We start from the raw sequence: 16,751 nt of genomic DNA on the forward strand, positions 1-16,751 counted from the left end.
ATTTGCTTCATTTTTTCAAAAGGGAAAAACTTAAAAAAACTTTATAAAAAAGTTGTTTATTTATTTGAATTTCAAAATCACAAAGAAAAGACAGTGGGAGAGATCTTCCATCCACTGGTTCACTCCCCAGACGGCTGCAATGGCCAGGGCGGGGCCATACAGAAGCCAGGAGCTTCTTTCTGGGTCTCCCACGTAGGTAGCAATGGCCCAAGTACTTAAGCCATCCTCTGTTGCTTTTCTCAGGTCATTAGCAGGGAGCTGGATTGGATGTGGAGCAGCTGAGACTGGAACTAGCACCTATGCCGGGTGCCAACATGCATGTGGCAGCTTTACCTACTATGCCACAATGCTGGCCCCTAAAAAATCTTGAGACTAGTTACTGAATAAGAATTTATCAGATGCTAATGTTTATATATATATTTCTTAATAAACCCTAGTATATTTGTGGTTATTCTGTGCTCCTGATATATTCTAGATATTAATCCTTTGTCAGGTAACTACTTTGTAAATATTTTCTCCCATTTTGTCAGCTGTCTCTTCACCCCAATAGATTATTTCTTTTGCTCCACTGAGGTTTCTGAATTTGATAAAATCCCTTGTCTAGTTTTGCTTTTGCTACCTGTGTTTTTTGGGTCTCATCCAAAAAAATCACTGCCTACACTATTGTCTTTTTAAAGACTGATTTATTTATTTATTTGAAAGTCAGAGTTACAGAGAGAGAGGAAAGAGGGAAAGATGGGGCAGGATAAGAGAGAGCACATGCATGATCCATCTTCCATTTGCTGGTTCACTCCACAAACGGCCACAACAGCTGGGGCTGGGCCAGGCTGCACCCAGGAGCCTGGGACTCCCATCCAGGTCTACCAGATGGGTGAAGGGTCCGAGTACTTGGGCCGTCTTCTGTTGCTTTCCCAGGCACTAGCATAGAGCTGGATAGAAAGGGAACAGCCAGGTGTACATATGGGATGCCAGCGTTGCAGGCCATGCTTAACCTGCTGTACCACAATGCCAGCCCCAACACACAAATGTTTTATAGTGTGTCCCCTATATTTTCTTCTAGCAATTTCATAGTTTCATAGGTGTTACATTTAGGTCTTCGATCCACCTTGATTTGATTGTTTTTTATAACGTAAAAGGTAGGGATCTCATTTTATTCTTTTATACATGTATAACCAGCTTTTAAAAGCACTATTTATTGAAGACTATCCTTTCTCCAAAGTACATTCTTGATACATTCATCAAAAATCAGCTGGCTGGGGCCTGGTGTGGTGGTGCAGCAGATTAAGCCATCACTTTTGACACTGGTATTCTATAGCAGAGTACCAGTTCAAGTTCCAGCTGCTCCACTTCCAGTCTGGCCTCCTGCTAAAGTATCTGGGAAGGCAGCAGGATGATGGCCCAAATACTTGAGCTCCTGCCACTCATGTGGGAGTCATAAATGGAGCTCCTGGATCCTGGCTTCAGCCTGGCCCCACACTGGCTGTTGTGGCCATTTGGGGAATGAACCAGTGGATGGAAATAACTGTGTATCTGTCATTTTACCTTTAAAATAAATAAATACTTTTAAACATCAGTTGTGTGTATGTAGATTAATTTGTGTTCTTTATTCTATTCCACTAATCTATGTGTCAGTCTTTATGCTAGTATCATGCTGTTTTAATTACTACAGCTTTGCAGTATGCTTTGAAATCAGGTCGTGTGACACCTGTGGCTTGATTTGTTTTTGGCTCAGGATTGCTTTGGCTACTCTGTGTCTTTTGTGGTTCCATGTGAATTTTAGGATTCTTTTTCCTAGTTCTGTAAAGAGTATTAGTTGAAAAAATGCTCAAATTATCACTGTCTATCAGAGAAATACAAATGAAAATCACAGTAAGATATACCTCACCCCTGTTAGAACAGCTATGTAACAAATGTTGATAAGGATGTAGAGAGAGAGGCACTCTTATACCCTGGTTGGTCAGAATATAAATTAGCATCACCACTATAAAAAACAATGGAGAGATATCTTAAAAGAGCTAGAAATAGAACTGTCTTAGGATCTAGCAATCTCATTACTGGCATATCCAAAAGACATGAACTCGTTGTATCAGAGATATTTGCTCTACCATGTTTACAGCAGTCCTGTTCCCAATAGCCAAAATACGGAATCAACCAAGGTACCCAGCATCAGATGAATACATACACAATGGTTATCCATCCATAAAAAAGAATGGAAGTGTGTCATTTGTAGCAAAAATGGATGTAACTGGAGGACATCATGTTAAGTACAACAAACCATACACAGATAGACAAATACAAACATGTCCTCTCTCATATGGGGAGCTAAACAAAACATCCCTTAATCTGAACACAGAATGATGATTTCTAGACACTGGAAGGTAGACAGAAGGAATCTGGAACAACAGCTACCAAATCAGAGTTAGACCAAAGGAGAAAGTTTCTAGTGTTACCTAGCATAGTGGAGGAGATTATAGTTTACAATCACTTAGCTTGTATCATATGAATACATCAAAGAAAGAAGCTCCAAACCCCAATCTCAAAGCAAGGTCAAAGAAGGGGAAATGCTGATTACCCTATTTTGATCAGTATACATTATATAAATGTATTAAAATATCACACTGTAGCCCATATATATCTCACTTATTGTTTATAAAAATGTAAAAAGGAAAAGGAAAAACTCCATGAATAGACAAATGGATAAAGAAAAAGTAACATATTAATACAATAGAATGTTAATTTCAGCCTTAAAAAGAAGAAATTTTGCTATATTAAAATCTTGGGAACATTATGCTAAGTGCAATAAGCCTATCACAGACAGATAGCACTGTATGATTCCACTTGTATGAGGTATCTATTATAGTTTAATTTCCAGAATCAAAGAGTGGAATAGTAGCTGTCAGAGGCTGAGGAGAGGGGAAAATGGGAGTTTCTAATTAATGACTTTCAGTTAAGCAAGATAAATAAATTTGAGTTATATGCTATACAATATTGTACCTGTCATTAGCAATAATGTACTATACACTTGAAAATTTGTTGAGAGGGTAGGTCTTAACGTTAAGTGTTCTTACTACAAAAACCAAAAAAACACAAAAAAACCCCTTGTATACAAGTACATATGTGAAGTGTATGTGGTATGCTAAGTCACATTTAATTTTTAAATTAAAAGTTTTGCAAGGCAATCTTTTTGTTTTAATGCTGCCATAGCAATATGAAGGCCTATCAAAGACTTTAAAGGATATCTGCCTCTTGTAAGAAAAATTTTAAGTTATAAGATATATGTTTGCTTAAATGATGTGAAAACTTAGTTTGCCTGACTGATGTGAAAAACTTCTCCCTAAGCATTTAACAGATAATCACATTGATGACATCTTTATAGATACAGTTAAGAAGACAGCAGGTCTCTTACCATCAATTATGATTATACAGACTCATTTTTAATTGAGAAATACTTCAGAATATTGACCTATATTAACAATACAATTCATTAACATCAATTTTCTAGCTGTTCATTGACCAGCCCTTTAACAGATTTTATTGAAGAACATTCACAATGTTGAAAAACACACACACAGGCCGGCGCCGCGGCTCAGTAGGCTAATCCTCCGCCTTGCGGCGCCAGCACACCGGGTTCTAGTCCCGGTCGGGGCACCGATCCTGTCCCGGTTGCCCCTCTTCCAGGCCAGCTCTCTGCTGTGGCCAGGGAGTGCAGTGGAGGATGGCCCAAGTCCTTGGGCCCTGCACCCCATGGGAGACCAGGAGAAGCACCTGGTTCCTGCCATCGGATCAGCGCGGTACGCCGGCCGCAGCGCGCTACCGCGGCGGCCATTGGAGGGTGAACCAACGGCAAAAGGAAGATCTTTCTCTCTGTCTCCCTCTACTGTCCACTCTGCCTGTCAAAAATTAAAACACACACACACACAAACACACAAAATAATAGAAAAGGAAGGAAGGAAGAAAAGAAGGAAATCTATTTGGTGTTAATACTGTCACTGGAAATGTAACCAAAGGCTGGAGAGGGAGGGTGCCTTAAAATCTTTCTGCCACATGAGATTCTAAGAAATGTATCTGAGGCACACTGGCAGGGCAGTATGAAACGATGGTACTGCCACTGGCCATATTGTACCTGGTCTGTGGATAATTAGAGTCCTTCAGTTTCCAAAGCTGTCAATCTGGCACCTTTCACGGGCACTATATTCACTTTGAATAAAACAAAACAAAACAAAATTTATAATTTAAAGAATGAAAAAACAAAAATAAAACTATTGCTGAAGCAACTTTATAGTCGTGATATAAAGCAAAAAATATCAAGAAAAGTGAAGCACCAGTGCTGTGTTTTAATTTTAAAATTCTTTGTTTGGATTTTATATCACAACTTAATAAAGTTCAAGCCAAAAAATTTAGGTATTTTTGTTCCAAACAGGTAAACAATTAATATTTTAAATATTTTTACCATGCCAATGCTGAAAATTTTATATTACATTTCAGCATTTCAACAGGCTTATGAAACTATGACTTACTACAGATTCTATACATATGCAGTGTTATATCCTAAATTGCCTGAACGACTGATTAGAATAAACAGGGAAAAGGCTATGTTTACAACTAAGAAAAAATAAATAGAAATAAAATTCTCATATATGCACTATACCTGCAGCTGACCATTTAATGAACTCAAGTCTTCTGCCTTCTTCTCTAAAGACTGAACCCAGACTTTCCTTTTTTGTCGGCATCTTGAAGCTGCTGCTCTATTTCGCTCTAGAAACTTTCTCCTTTTCTCATCAGGATCTTCGTTAGCTGCTCTTCTTCGACGACCGCTTGTATTTTGGGTCTGTGGAGTTGTGTGAGCTGGAGAGGCCTATAACAAACACAGATGGAAGCTTGTTATACTTGTATCTGCATTGAGTGAGCGAATTAACAAAAGCAGTAAAGAGTGTTAAAGGGAGACAGATAAAATCTTTATTTTCTAAGTCTTGTTGAATATCAGTATTCTGGGGCAACATGAAAATCACACTGTGGTTTAACTCCTCCCTTGAAATAAATAAACCATGCTGTAATGAAATTCTCACTGACACAATGTCACAGTGAATATATTTATAAATGCATAACATTTTCATTTACATAAAAATACCATAAAAAGGAAAATATAATACAAATGATTATGTATACATTTATCATTTTTCAAAGTGTATTAAAAATTTTTAAAGAAATCTACTTGAAAGGCAGAGAGACAGACTGACAGCAACCTGGCATCTGATGGTTCTCTCTCCAATTGTCTGTAATGGGCCAAGAGCCAGAACCACAATGTAAGTCTCCCACATGGCTGGCACTTGAACTATCACTGTTGCCACCTGGAGTCTGTACTGGTGGAAAGCTGGAATAAGGATCTGGTGCTGGATTTTGAACCCAGGCACTCTGGTGTGGGATGCACGTATCTTAATGGCTAGGTAAAAGTTGGCCTCAATGCTTATGTGCTAACTGACTTTAGTGTATCATTCAATCCTCTGAAAATTGATTATAAACTGATACATTTAAAATTTTATTTTCCTATTTAAACACACGACACGAAACCAAGTTTTCTATGCTATATTTGAAATCAAATATAGCTTATATTAAATCTCAATTTTCTTCAAAAAGTGGTTTCTCTAAAATTAAAGAATGAATGTCTGTATATGCTTGGCTGAACTTAGCTTTTACTTTAGCATTTGTAATTTAGGATCAGTGTTTTTCTAAAGTTTCTTGTAATTACTACTGATCATTTTCCTTGTAGGTGAAATCTTATAGGAGCCTCAATTTTCTTTCTTTCTTTTTTTTTTTTTTTTTTGACAGGCAGAGTGGACAGTGAGAGAGAGAGAGACAAAGAGAAAGGTCTTCCTTTTTTTGCCGTTGGTTCACCCTCCAATGGCCGCCGCGGCCGGCGCATCGCACTGATCCAAAGCCGGGAGCCAGGTGCTTCTCCTGGTCTCCCATGGGGTGCAGGGCCCAAGGACTTGGACCATCCTCCACTGCACTCCTGGGCCATAGCAGAGAGCTGGCCTGGAGGAGGGGCAACCGAGACAGAATCTGGCGCCCCGACCAGGACTAGAACCTGGGGCAATGGCGCCGCAGGCGGAGGATTAGCCTGTTGAGCCACGGCGCCGGCCTCAATTTTCATTTTAATTGGTGCCATGTCCCAATAGATGAGCCTGGTTATCTCAGATTAGTCAGAGTCATAAATCTTCAGTCATAAGCTATATTGTTCAGTGCACAGCACTATAGAACAGTGAGCATCTCCAAACCTCTGATAAACCCCCAAACTGTACCACAGAACATTTGAATATGGAGCTGGAAATAATCTCTTAGAAATGACATAGAGGAAACACCACTTTGTGGCTATAGGCACATGATCCAAAGAAGAAGCTTGAAAACAATATTTTACCTATAATTTGTTATATTTTAAAATAATATGAATAAAATTTGACTTTCTCCCAATCCAAATAATATGTAAAAATTTTACATATAAACCAAAGATAAGTTCTGTAGGTAAACTATCAAACTATTTTTCATTCTACAAACCCCCCAAAGTACATAAAAAGTTACCTAATTCATTTGCCCAAATAACTAGAATTAAAATTAAGGGGGTTATTTTATCTACAAAGTATTAGAAAGATATTTCTTTTTTTTTTTTTTTAATTTTTGACAGGCAGAGTGGACAGTGAGAGAGAGAGAGACAGAGAGAAAGGTCTTCCTTTTTGCCATTGGTTCACCCTCCAATGGCCGCCGCGGTAGGCGCGCTGCGGCCGGCGCACCGCGCTGTTCCGATGGCAGGAGCCAGGTGCTTCTCCTGGTCTCCCATGGGGTGCAGGGCCCAAGGACTTGGGCCATCCTCCACTGCACTCCCTGGCCACAGCAGAGAGCTGGCCTGGAAGAGGGGCAACCGGGACAGGATCGGTGCCCCAACCGGGACTAGAACCCGGTGTGCCGGCGCCGCAAGGTGGAGGATTAGCCTACTGAGCCGCGGCGCCGGCCTAGAAAGATATTTCAAAGGCTGATTTCAAGAGTTGTAATCTTGAGACCTAGAAAAACCAAATCCAAAATTAGTAGGAGCAAAGAAATAATTAAAATTAGAAAAAAACAAAATTGAAACAAAAATACAAAAGATCAGTGAAATGAAGAGCTGTTTTTTCCAAAAAACAAAACAAAACAAAAAACCAAAATTGATACATTATTGGCTCAACTGATCAAAAAGGATAGAAAAAGATAATCCATGCTACCAGAAACCAAAAAAGAGCTGGTGTAGCCATCCTGGTATCAGCAAAATAGACTAACACAAAAACTATTAAAAGAGACAAAGAAGGACATATATAATGATTTAAAGGATCAATTCAACAGGAAGATGTGACTATTATAAATGTATATGAAACTAATTACAGGGCACTTGGTTATTTAAAAGAATTGTTAAGGAAGGGAACTAAAGGGAAATATAGACTCAAATACAATTATAATGGGGGACTTCAATAACCACTTTCAGCAATGGACAGATCACCAGACAGAAAATCAACAAGGAAACAACAGAGTTAACTGACACTATAAACCAAATAGACCCAGCAGATATCTAGAGCCTACAGCCACAGAGTTCACATTTTTTTCTCCAGTGCATGCAACTTTCTCTAGGATTGACCATATGCTAGGCCATAAAGTGAGTCTCAGCAAATTAGAAAAAACTGAAATCATACCATGCATCTTCTCAGATCACAATGCAATGAAGCTGGAAATCAACAAATAAGAATCTTTATATCATACGCAAACACACGGAGAATGAACAACATGTTTCTGAATGAAGAGTGGGTCATAGAAGAAATCAAAAGAGCAATTAAAAAATTTCTGGAAACAAATGAAGACAACAATACAACATACCAAAATTTGTGGGATACACAGCAAAAGCAGTGCTAAGAGGAAGGTTTATAGCAACTGGTGCCTAAATCAAGAAACTGGGAAGGCACCAAATAAATGAACTATCTATGCACCTCAGGACCTAGAAAAGCAACAGCAAACCAAACCCACAACTAGTAGAAGAAAAGAAATAATTAAAATCAGAGAAGAAATCAACAAAATTGAAACCCCCCCCCCCCCCAAAAAAAAACACCAAAAGATTAGCAAAATGAAGGGCTGGTTTTTTGAAAAAACAACAAAACAAAACAACAACAAAAAAACTGACACACCATTGGCCCAAATAACCAAAAAAGAGAGAAGCCCTAAATCAATAAAGCTAGAGTTGAAAAAGGAAATGTTAACAATAGACATCACAGAAACAAAAAAAATCATCAGAAAATACTACAAAGAGCTGAATGCCAATACTGGGAAACCTAGAAGAAATGGATAGATTCCTGGACACATACAAACCACCCAAAAAGACAGTGAAGACATAGAAAACCTAAACAGACCCATAACCAAGACAGAAATTGAATCAGTAATAAAGGCCCTCCCAACAAAGAAAAGCCCAGGACTGGATGGATTCACTGCTAAATTCTACCAGACATTTAAATAATAACAAACTTCAATTCTCCTCAATATTCAAAACAACAGAAAAGGAGGGAATCCTCCCAAATTCTTTCTATGAAGCCAGCATCACCTTAATTCCGAAACCTGGAAAATATGCAACAGGGAAAGAGAAATACAGACCAATTTCCCTGATGAACATAGATGCAAAAATCCTCAATAAAATTCTGGCCAATTGAATCCAACTACACATCGGATCATTCAACAGACCAAGTGGGAAATATCCTGGGTATGCAGGGATGGTTCAACATTCAGAAATCAATGTGATACATCATATTAACAAAATGAAGAACAAAAACCATGTGATTATCAATAGGTGCAGAGAAAGCTTCTGACAAAATACAACACTGTTTCCTGATGAAAACTCTAAGCAAATTGGGTTTAGAAGGAACATTCCTCAATACAATCAAGGCAATTTATGACAAACCCATGGTCATTATCATACTGAATTGGGAAAAGTTGGAAGCATTCCCAGCGAGATCCGGTACCAGACAGGATGCCCACTCTCACCACTGCTATTCAATATAGTCCTGAAAGTTTTAGCCAGAGCAATTAGGCAAGAAAAAGAAATCAAAAGGATACAAATTGGGAAGGAGGAAGTCAAATTATCCTTATTTGCAGATGACATGATTCTATATATAGGAGATCCAAAAGACTCCACTAAGAGACTACTGGAACTCATAGAAGAGTTTGGGAAAGTAGCAGGATATAAAGTCAATAAACAAAAGTCAACAGCCTTTGCATACACAGACAATGCCATAGCTGAGGAAAAAATGTCTAAGATCAATCCCATTCACAATAGCTACAAAACAAAACAAAAAAACATCAAATACCTTGGGATAAATTTAACCAAGGATGTCAAAGATTTCTATGATGAAAATTACAAAACATTAAAGGAAGAACTCGAAGAAGATACAAAAAAAAAAAAAAGGAAAAATCTTCCATGTTCATAAAAATGTCCATTCTTCTATAAGCAATTTACAGATTAAATGTGATACTAATAAAAATATCAGACATTTTTCTCAGAAATGGAAAAAATGATGCTGAAATTCATATGGAGGCACAAGAGACCTTGAGTACCTAAAGCAATCTTATAAAACAAAAACAAAGCTGGAGACATCACAATACCAGATTTCAAGACATACTACAAGGAAGTTATAATCAAAGCAGCCTGGTACAGGTACAAAAATAGATAGATAGACCAATGGAACAGAATAGAAACCCCAGAAATCAATCCAAACATCTACAACCAATTTATATTTGACCAAGGAGCTAAAACCAATACAGGGAACAAAGGCAGTCTCTTCAACAAATGGTGCTGGGATAACTGGATTCCAACTTGCAGAAGTATGAAGCAAGACTCCTACCTTACACCTTGCACAAAAATCCACTCAACATGGATTAAGGATAAAAATCTATGACTGGACACCATCAAATTAATTGAGAACATTGGGGAAACCCTGCAAGATATAGGCACAGGCAAAATATCCCTGGAAAAGACCCCAGAGGTATAGGCAGTCAAAGCAAAAATTCACAATTGGGATTGCTTCAAACTGAGAAGCTTCTGTACTGCAAAAGAAACAGTCAGGAAAGTGAAGAGGCAACCAACAGAATGGGGGAAATATTGGCAAACTACTCAACTGATAAAAGATTAATAACCAGAATCTACAAAGAGATCTAGATACTCCACAACACAAAAACAACCCAGTTAAAAGTTGGGCAAAGGATTTAAACAGACATTTATCAACAGAGGAAATCCAAATGGCCAACAGACACATGAAAAAATGTTCAGGATCATTTGCAGTTAGGGAAATGCAAATCAAAACCACAATGAGATTTCACTTCACCCCAGTTAGAAAGGCTTTCATAGAGAAATTAACCAATAACAAATGCTGGTGAGGATGCGGGGAAAAAGGTACCCTAATCCACTGCTGGTGGGAACGCGAACTGGTAAAGCCATTATGGAAGTCAGTTTCGAGATTCCTCAGAAAACTGAATATATCCCTACCATACAACCCAGCCATCCCATTCCTTGGAATTTACCCAAAGGAAATTAAATTGGCAAATAAAAGAGCTGTCTGCACCTTAATGTTTATTTCAGGTCAATTCACAATAGCTAAGACATGGAATCAACCTAAATGTCCATCAGTAGAAGCCTGGATAGCCGGCGCCGCGGCTCAATAGGCTAATCCTCCGCCTTGCGGCGCCGGCACACCGGGTTCTAGTCCCGGTCAGGGCACTGGATTCTGTCCCGGTTGCCCCTCTTCCAGGCCAGCTCTCTGCTGTGGCCAGGGACTGCAGTGGAGGATGGCCCAAGTGCTTGGGCCCTGCACCCCATGGGAGACCAGGAGAAGCACCTGGCTCCTGCCATCGGATCAGCGCAGTGCGCCGGCCGCAGCGTGCCAACCGTGGCAGCCACTGGAGGGTGAACCAACGGCAAAAGGAAGACCTTTCTCTCTGTCTCTCTCTCTCTCACTGTCCACTCTGCCTGTCAAAAACTAAAAAAAAAAAAAAAAAAAGGAACAAAATGGAGGAATCTGGAAAACATCATGCTGAGTGAAATCAGCCAGTCCCAAAGGGACAAATATCATATGTTTTCCCTGATCAATGACAACTATATGAGCACTTAAAAGGAAACCTGTTGAAGTGAAATGGACACTATGAGTAACAACGTCTTGATCAGCCCTTGTCCTGGCTGTTGAGGAACAGCTTACTATTTTATTCCTTTCAGTATTTTTTTGTTCTACTTAATACTATTGGTTGAACTCCTTAATTAACATACAATTATTCTTAGGCCTTTAAAATTAACTGAAAAATGACTCCTGCTAAATATTAGAGTGGGAATAAGAGAAGGAGGAGAATACAGTTTGGCACATGCTCACTCGGGACTTACCCCTAATGGTAGAGATAGAAAGGTGCCAGGGGATTCCAATTCAATCCCATCAAGGAGGCATGTACCAATGCCATCTTACTTGTTAAAGTGATCAGTTTAAGTTCATAATTAATCAAAAAGGTGGGATTAAGTGTCAAATGGATTATATAAATAAGACCAGTGTCTGCTAACAATAATTGATAGAATTAAAAAGGAGAGAATGATCCTACATGGGAATCAGGATACACAGCAGACTCATAGAGTGGCAAATGCCCTAAACAGCACTCTGGCCTCAGAATCAGCCCTTAAGATGTACAAATTGGGACATGCTCAATCGGACTTACCCCAAATGGTGGAATTAGAAATGTGCCAGGGGATTCCAATACAATCCCATCAAGGTGGCTTGTGCCAATGCCATCTCACTAGTCCAAGTGATCAATTTCAGTTCACAATTGATCACACTGATAGGTCTAAGAGTCAAAGGGATCACACAAACAAGACTAGTGTCTGCTAATACTAACTGATAGAATCAAAAAGGGAGAGAACGATCCAACATGGGAAGCGGGATATACAGCAGACCCATAGAATAGCAGATGTCCTAAATAGCACTCTGGCCTCAGAATCAGCCCTTAAGGCATTCGGATATGGCTGAAGAGCCCATGAGAGTATTTTAGGCATGGAAAGCCAAGACACTCTGGGAAAAAAAAAAGAAGAAGACCTAAATGAAAGATCTCTGCGAGTGAGATCCCAGTGGAAAGAACAGGGCCATCAAAGAAGGAGGTACCTTTCTCTGAAGGGAGGAGAGAACTTCCACTTTGACTATGACCCTGTCAGAATAAGATCGAAGTTGGCGAACTCAAAAGGCTTCCATAGCTTTGGAAACTCATGACTAGAGCCTAGGGAGATTACTGACGCCATGAACAGGAGTGTCAAATTGTTAAGTCAACAACAGGAGTCACTGTGTACTTACGTCTCATGTGGGATCTGTCCTTAATGTGTTGTCCAATGTGAAGTAATGCTATAACTAGTACTGAAACAGTATTTTACACTTTGTGTTTCTGTGTGGGTGCAAACTGATGAAACCTTTACTTAATATATACTTAATCGATCTTCTGTATATAAAGATAATTGGAAATGAATCTTGATGTGAATGGAATGGGAGAGGGAGTGGGAGATGGGAGGGGTGCAAGTGGCAGGGAAATTATGGGGGGGGGGAAGCCATTGTAATCCATAAACTATACTTTGGAAATTTATATTTAATAAATTAAAAAAAAAAAAAAGATTCAGCCCTTAAGGCATTTGGATCTGGCTAAAAAGCCCATTAGTTTCAAAGGCATGGAAAGCCAAGACATTGTGACAAAACAAAACAAAACAAAACAACAACAACAAAAAAACACAACCTAAATCAAAGATCTCTGTGAGTGAGATCCCAGCAGAAAGACCAGGCCATCAAAGAAGGAGGTACCCTTCTCTGAAGGTAGGAGAGAACTTCCACTTTGAATATGGCCTTGTCTAAATAAGATTGGAGTTGGTGAACTCAAGAGGCTTCCACAGCCTAGGCAGCTCACGACAAGAGCCTCAGGTGATTACTGACGTCATAAATAAGAGTGTCAATTGTTAAATCAACAACTGGAGTCACTGTGCACCATCTCCCCATGTAGGACCTCTGTCCTTAATGTGTTGTACTATGCAAATTAAGGGTAAAACTACTACTCAAACAGTACCCTACACTTTGTGTGTCTGTGTGGGTGCAGTCTGTTGAAATCTTTACTTAGTATACACTAAATTGATGTTCTGTATATAAAGATAAATGAAAATGAATCTTGATGAAAAATGGGATGGAGAAGGAGTGGGACATGGGAGGGTTACAGATCAGAGGGAGGTTATGGGGGTAAAGCTGTTATAATTCAAAAGTTGTACTTTGGAAATTTGTATTTATTAAATCGAAGTTGAAAAAAAAATAGTCCTGGGACCGATGTAGCAGAGAGGGTTAAACAGCCACCTATGATGCTGGCATCTCTATTGAAGCACTGGTTGGTGTCCTGGCTGCTCTGCTTCCAATCCAGTTCACCTGCTAATGCGCCTAGGAAAGCAGCAGAAGATGGTTCAAGTATTTGGGACCATGCCACACATGTGGGAGACTGGAATTGTGTTCCAGGGTGCTAGCTTTGGTGTGGCCCAGCCCTGGCTGTTGCAGTCATTTGGGGAGTGAACCAGTGGACAGAATATCTCTTTTTTCCCTTGGTCTGCTTGTCTGTCACCCTGCCTTTCAAATAAATAAATCTTATAAAATATTACTTAAGGGGCCGGCGCCATGGCTCACTTGGTTAATCCTCCACCTGCAGCGCTGGCATCCCATATTGGTGCTGGGTTCTAGTCCCAGTTGTTCCTCTACCAGTCCAGCTCTCTGCTGTGGCCCAGGAGGGCAGTGGAGGATGGCCCAAGTGCTTGGGCCCTTGCACCTGCATGGGAGACCAGGAAAAACACCTGGCTCCTGGCTTCAGATCGGCGCAGCATGCCGGCCGTAGTGGCCATTTGGGGCGTGAAACAACGGAAGGAAGACCTTTCTCTCTGTCTCTCTCTCTCTCTCACTGTCTAACTCTGCCTAATTAAAAAAAAATATTTAAAATGTAAAAATCATACTTAGCTTGCAGACCATACAAAATCAGCCATGGGCTACACTTAGCTTCTGAACCACATTTTGCTCTCCCCTGAATTACAACATTAACACACACACACACACACACACTCTCTCTCTCTCTCTCTCTCTCACTCACTTTCCATCTAAGTCAAGTTGATAACCACAAGCACATTCCATTTTACCTTAAGTTCAGTAAAGATAAAATATGGTTAAATAAATAACTATGCTTAGACAGCAATTTAAAAAATTACTGTTTACAGGTGTTTCATTAATTGGAAAGTTTTGTTTTTTTAATGCTAACGCTAATACTCTTTAAGCACAGAACACAGAAGGTCTACACAGAGTTCTGAAACATTAAACAGAAATATGGCAACCTTTGACTATAGAAATATACTGTAGATACATAGATAAGTGACTAGGGTCTCTAGTAACACAGTTGCCATAAAAAGTCTATCAGCTCATTTGGTGATGGTTCACAGGTTTTAATTCACCACTTGACTTATGTCAGTTATGTAATACAACATATAGATGTATGCACTTGTGTATGAATCTAAATACATTTCTCTAAGCGATTTCTTATTACCTAGAAGTAAGTAAGGTAAGAGTACTTATATAAGTGGCTGGTGCTGTGGCATAGTGGGTAAAGCTGCCGCTGACAAGTGCCAACATCCCATATGGGTGCCAGTTCGAGTCCTGGCTGCTCCATTTCTGATCCAGCTCTCTGCCATGGCCTGGGAAAGCAGCAGAAGATGGCTCAAGTCCTTGGCCCCTTGCACCCACACGAGAGACACAGGGGAAGCCCCTGGCTCTTGGCTCCGGATCGGCGCAGCTCTGGCTGTTGTGGCCATTTGGGGAGTGATCCAGCAGATGGAAGTCCTCTCTCTCATTGCCTCTGCCTCTCTAACTCTGCCTTTCAAATATACTAAAGGAAAAAGGTCTGCTTCTTTCGGACATGTGAAACATTAGTTAATAGCTCTACACAATTTAATGGTCCTTCAAATACTAGAATATGATATGCCATGTAATCATGAACATACAGCATTTCAGGAAACAGGCAAATCAATAATTAAAAAATATAGATCCAAAAAGATTCTTTAGAAATCTGTTTTGTTACCTGAAAAATAAATGACATATATTCCTGGAGAATATTGCATTCCTCAACAATATGAAAGAAACTATTACTGTCTATAACATTTACAGAACTTTTTTTTTAAAAGATTATTTATTTGAGAGGCAGAGTTACAGACAGACAGAGGGAGAGACAGAGAGTGAGATCTTTCATTCACTGATTTACTCCTCAAATGGCCACAATGGCCAAGAGTTGGGCCGATCTGAAGCCAGGAGGCAGAAGCTTCCTCCAGGTCTCCCATGTGGGTCTAAGGGTCTAAGGACTTGGACCATCTTCCAATGTTTTCCCAGGCACATTAGCATGGAGTCGGATCGGAAAAGGAGCAGCCAGGACTCAAACTGGTGCCCGTATGGGATACCAGTACTGCAAGCAGAGGCTTTGCCTACTTCACTACAGTGTCAGCCCCAAATTGACAGTACTTAATCCACTAAATTTTCCTATAGCTTAAATACTCTGTTTACACAGGAGCACAGTTCAAATCAAATCCATTTGTACTAACTATATCAAGGAAAATATCCAGAGCTAATGGTTTTGGTTTATTTTTATTAAAAGTATGTAGGTTTTGACAATAAAAGATTTTTCTAGTTACAGAAGACTTTCCATAGAGAAAAGTCAAATCCAAATTTCCTCAATCAAGAAATGGAGAATTAAGTAAGTTTCTCAAAGTTGTATTCAGTTTCACTGTTCTATTATTAGCAGAAAAAATTGTTTTCTTTAAAAATACTGTATCAAGTCAGGCCAACATATACAGATACTCAAAGAAACATTTACAGGGTGTCCTGGATAGTAACAATTGCTCTTTTATTATTATTTATTTTTGTATCTATACTTGTACACTGAACTACTAACTATCCTTCCTAAGGCTCCTGAGACACTTTGGGAGTAATAATTTTTTCCAAAGTATATAAAGAAGACATATAAGTTGGATGACAGAGTACTTAGTAATAAAAAATAATATACATACCGGAGTTTCTGTTGTAGATGTGGCTGGCTGTTGCAACGACTGTGGTCGAGATTCCTCTGACTGAGTCCTAACCAATCCGCTACCATGACCTTTGACAGTGTCACCATTGGTAACTGGAGGATGCTGCTGGGTCAAAGCCGCCTTTAATCTCTGAAATGCAAACATTAAAAAAAAAAAAAGTTCCTTACTTCACACCCAAATCCAACTCTCCAGAGTCTTGGGTTAACTATGCCTAGTACTGCCAGAGGAATCTTCTACTGTGCTATTTGTAATCAGCTTTAACAGTAAAAACATAAAAACACCATTAACGGAAAATAACTACCTTTGTTCAACTAAAGCAACAAGTTAATGATTAGCTTACTTTCACCACTTCTCTTGCACTCCATTCCTATATCTCACATCCAGATCTCATGCTCTGTCTACATTCTAAGGCCTAAACCTCTCAATTTTTTAAAAAAAGATTTATTCATTTATTTGAAAGGCACAGTTACAGAAAGGCAGAGGCAGAGGCAGAGACAGAGACAGAGAGCGAGATCTTCCATTCGTTGGTTCACTCCCCAAATGGCCACAATGGCCAGAGCTAGGATGATCCAAAGCCAGGAGCCTGGAG

General features: G+C 39.4%; 1 protein-coding gene across 4 annotated transcripts in view; it reads right to left on the reverse strand.

The window, feature by feature from the left end:
• ATF2 (activating transcription factor 2) overlaps positions 1-16,751 on the reverse strand; it is a 112,150-nt gene that overhangs the window by 17,965 nt on the left and 77,434 nt on the right. For all 4 annotated transcript variants that reach the window (XM_062188121.1, XM_062188112.1, XM_062188130.1 and 1 more), the window contains 2 exons: positions 16,142-16,291; positions 4,649-4,855 (listed from right to left, as the gene is read on the reverse strand). In XM_062188121.1, the coding sequence (XP_062044105.1) occupies positions 4,649-4,855; positions 16,142-16,291 (357 nt within the window). The remainder of the gene's footprint in view (positions 1-4,648; positions 4,856-16,141; positions 16,292-16,751) is intronic.

This window comes from Lepus europaeus, chromosome 1 (genome assembly GCF_033115175.1).
Source record: "Lepus europaeus isolate LE1 chromosome 1, mLepTim1.pri, whole genome shotgun sequence".
Lineage (NCBI taxonomy): Eukaryota > Metazoa > Chordata > Mammalia > Lagomorpha > Leporidae > Lepus > Lepus europaeus.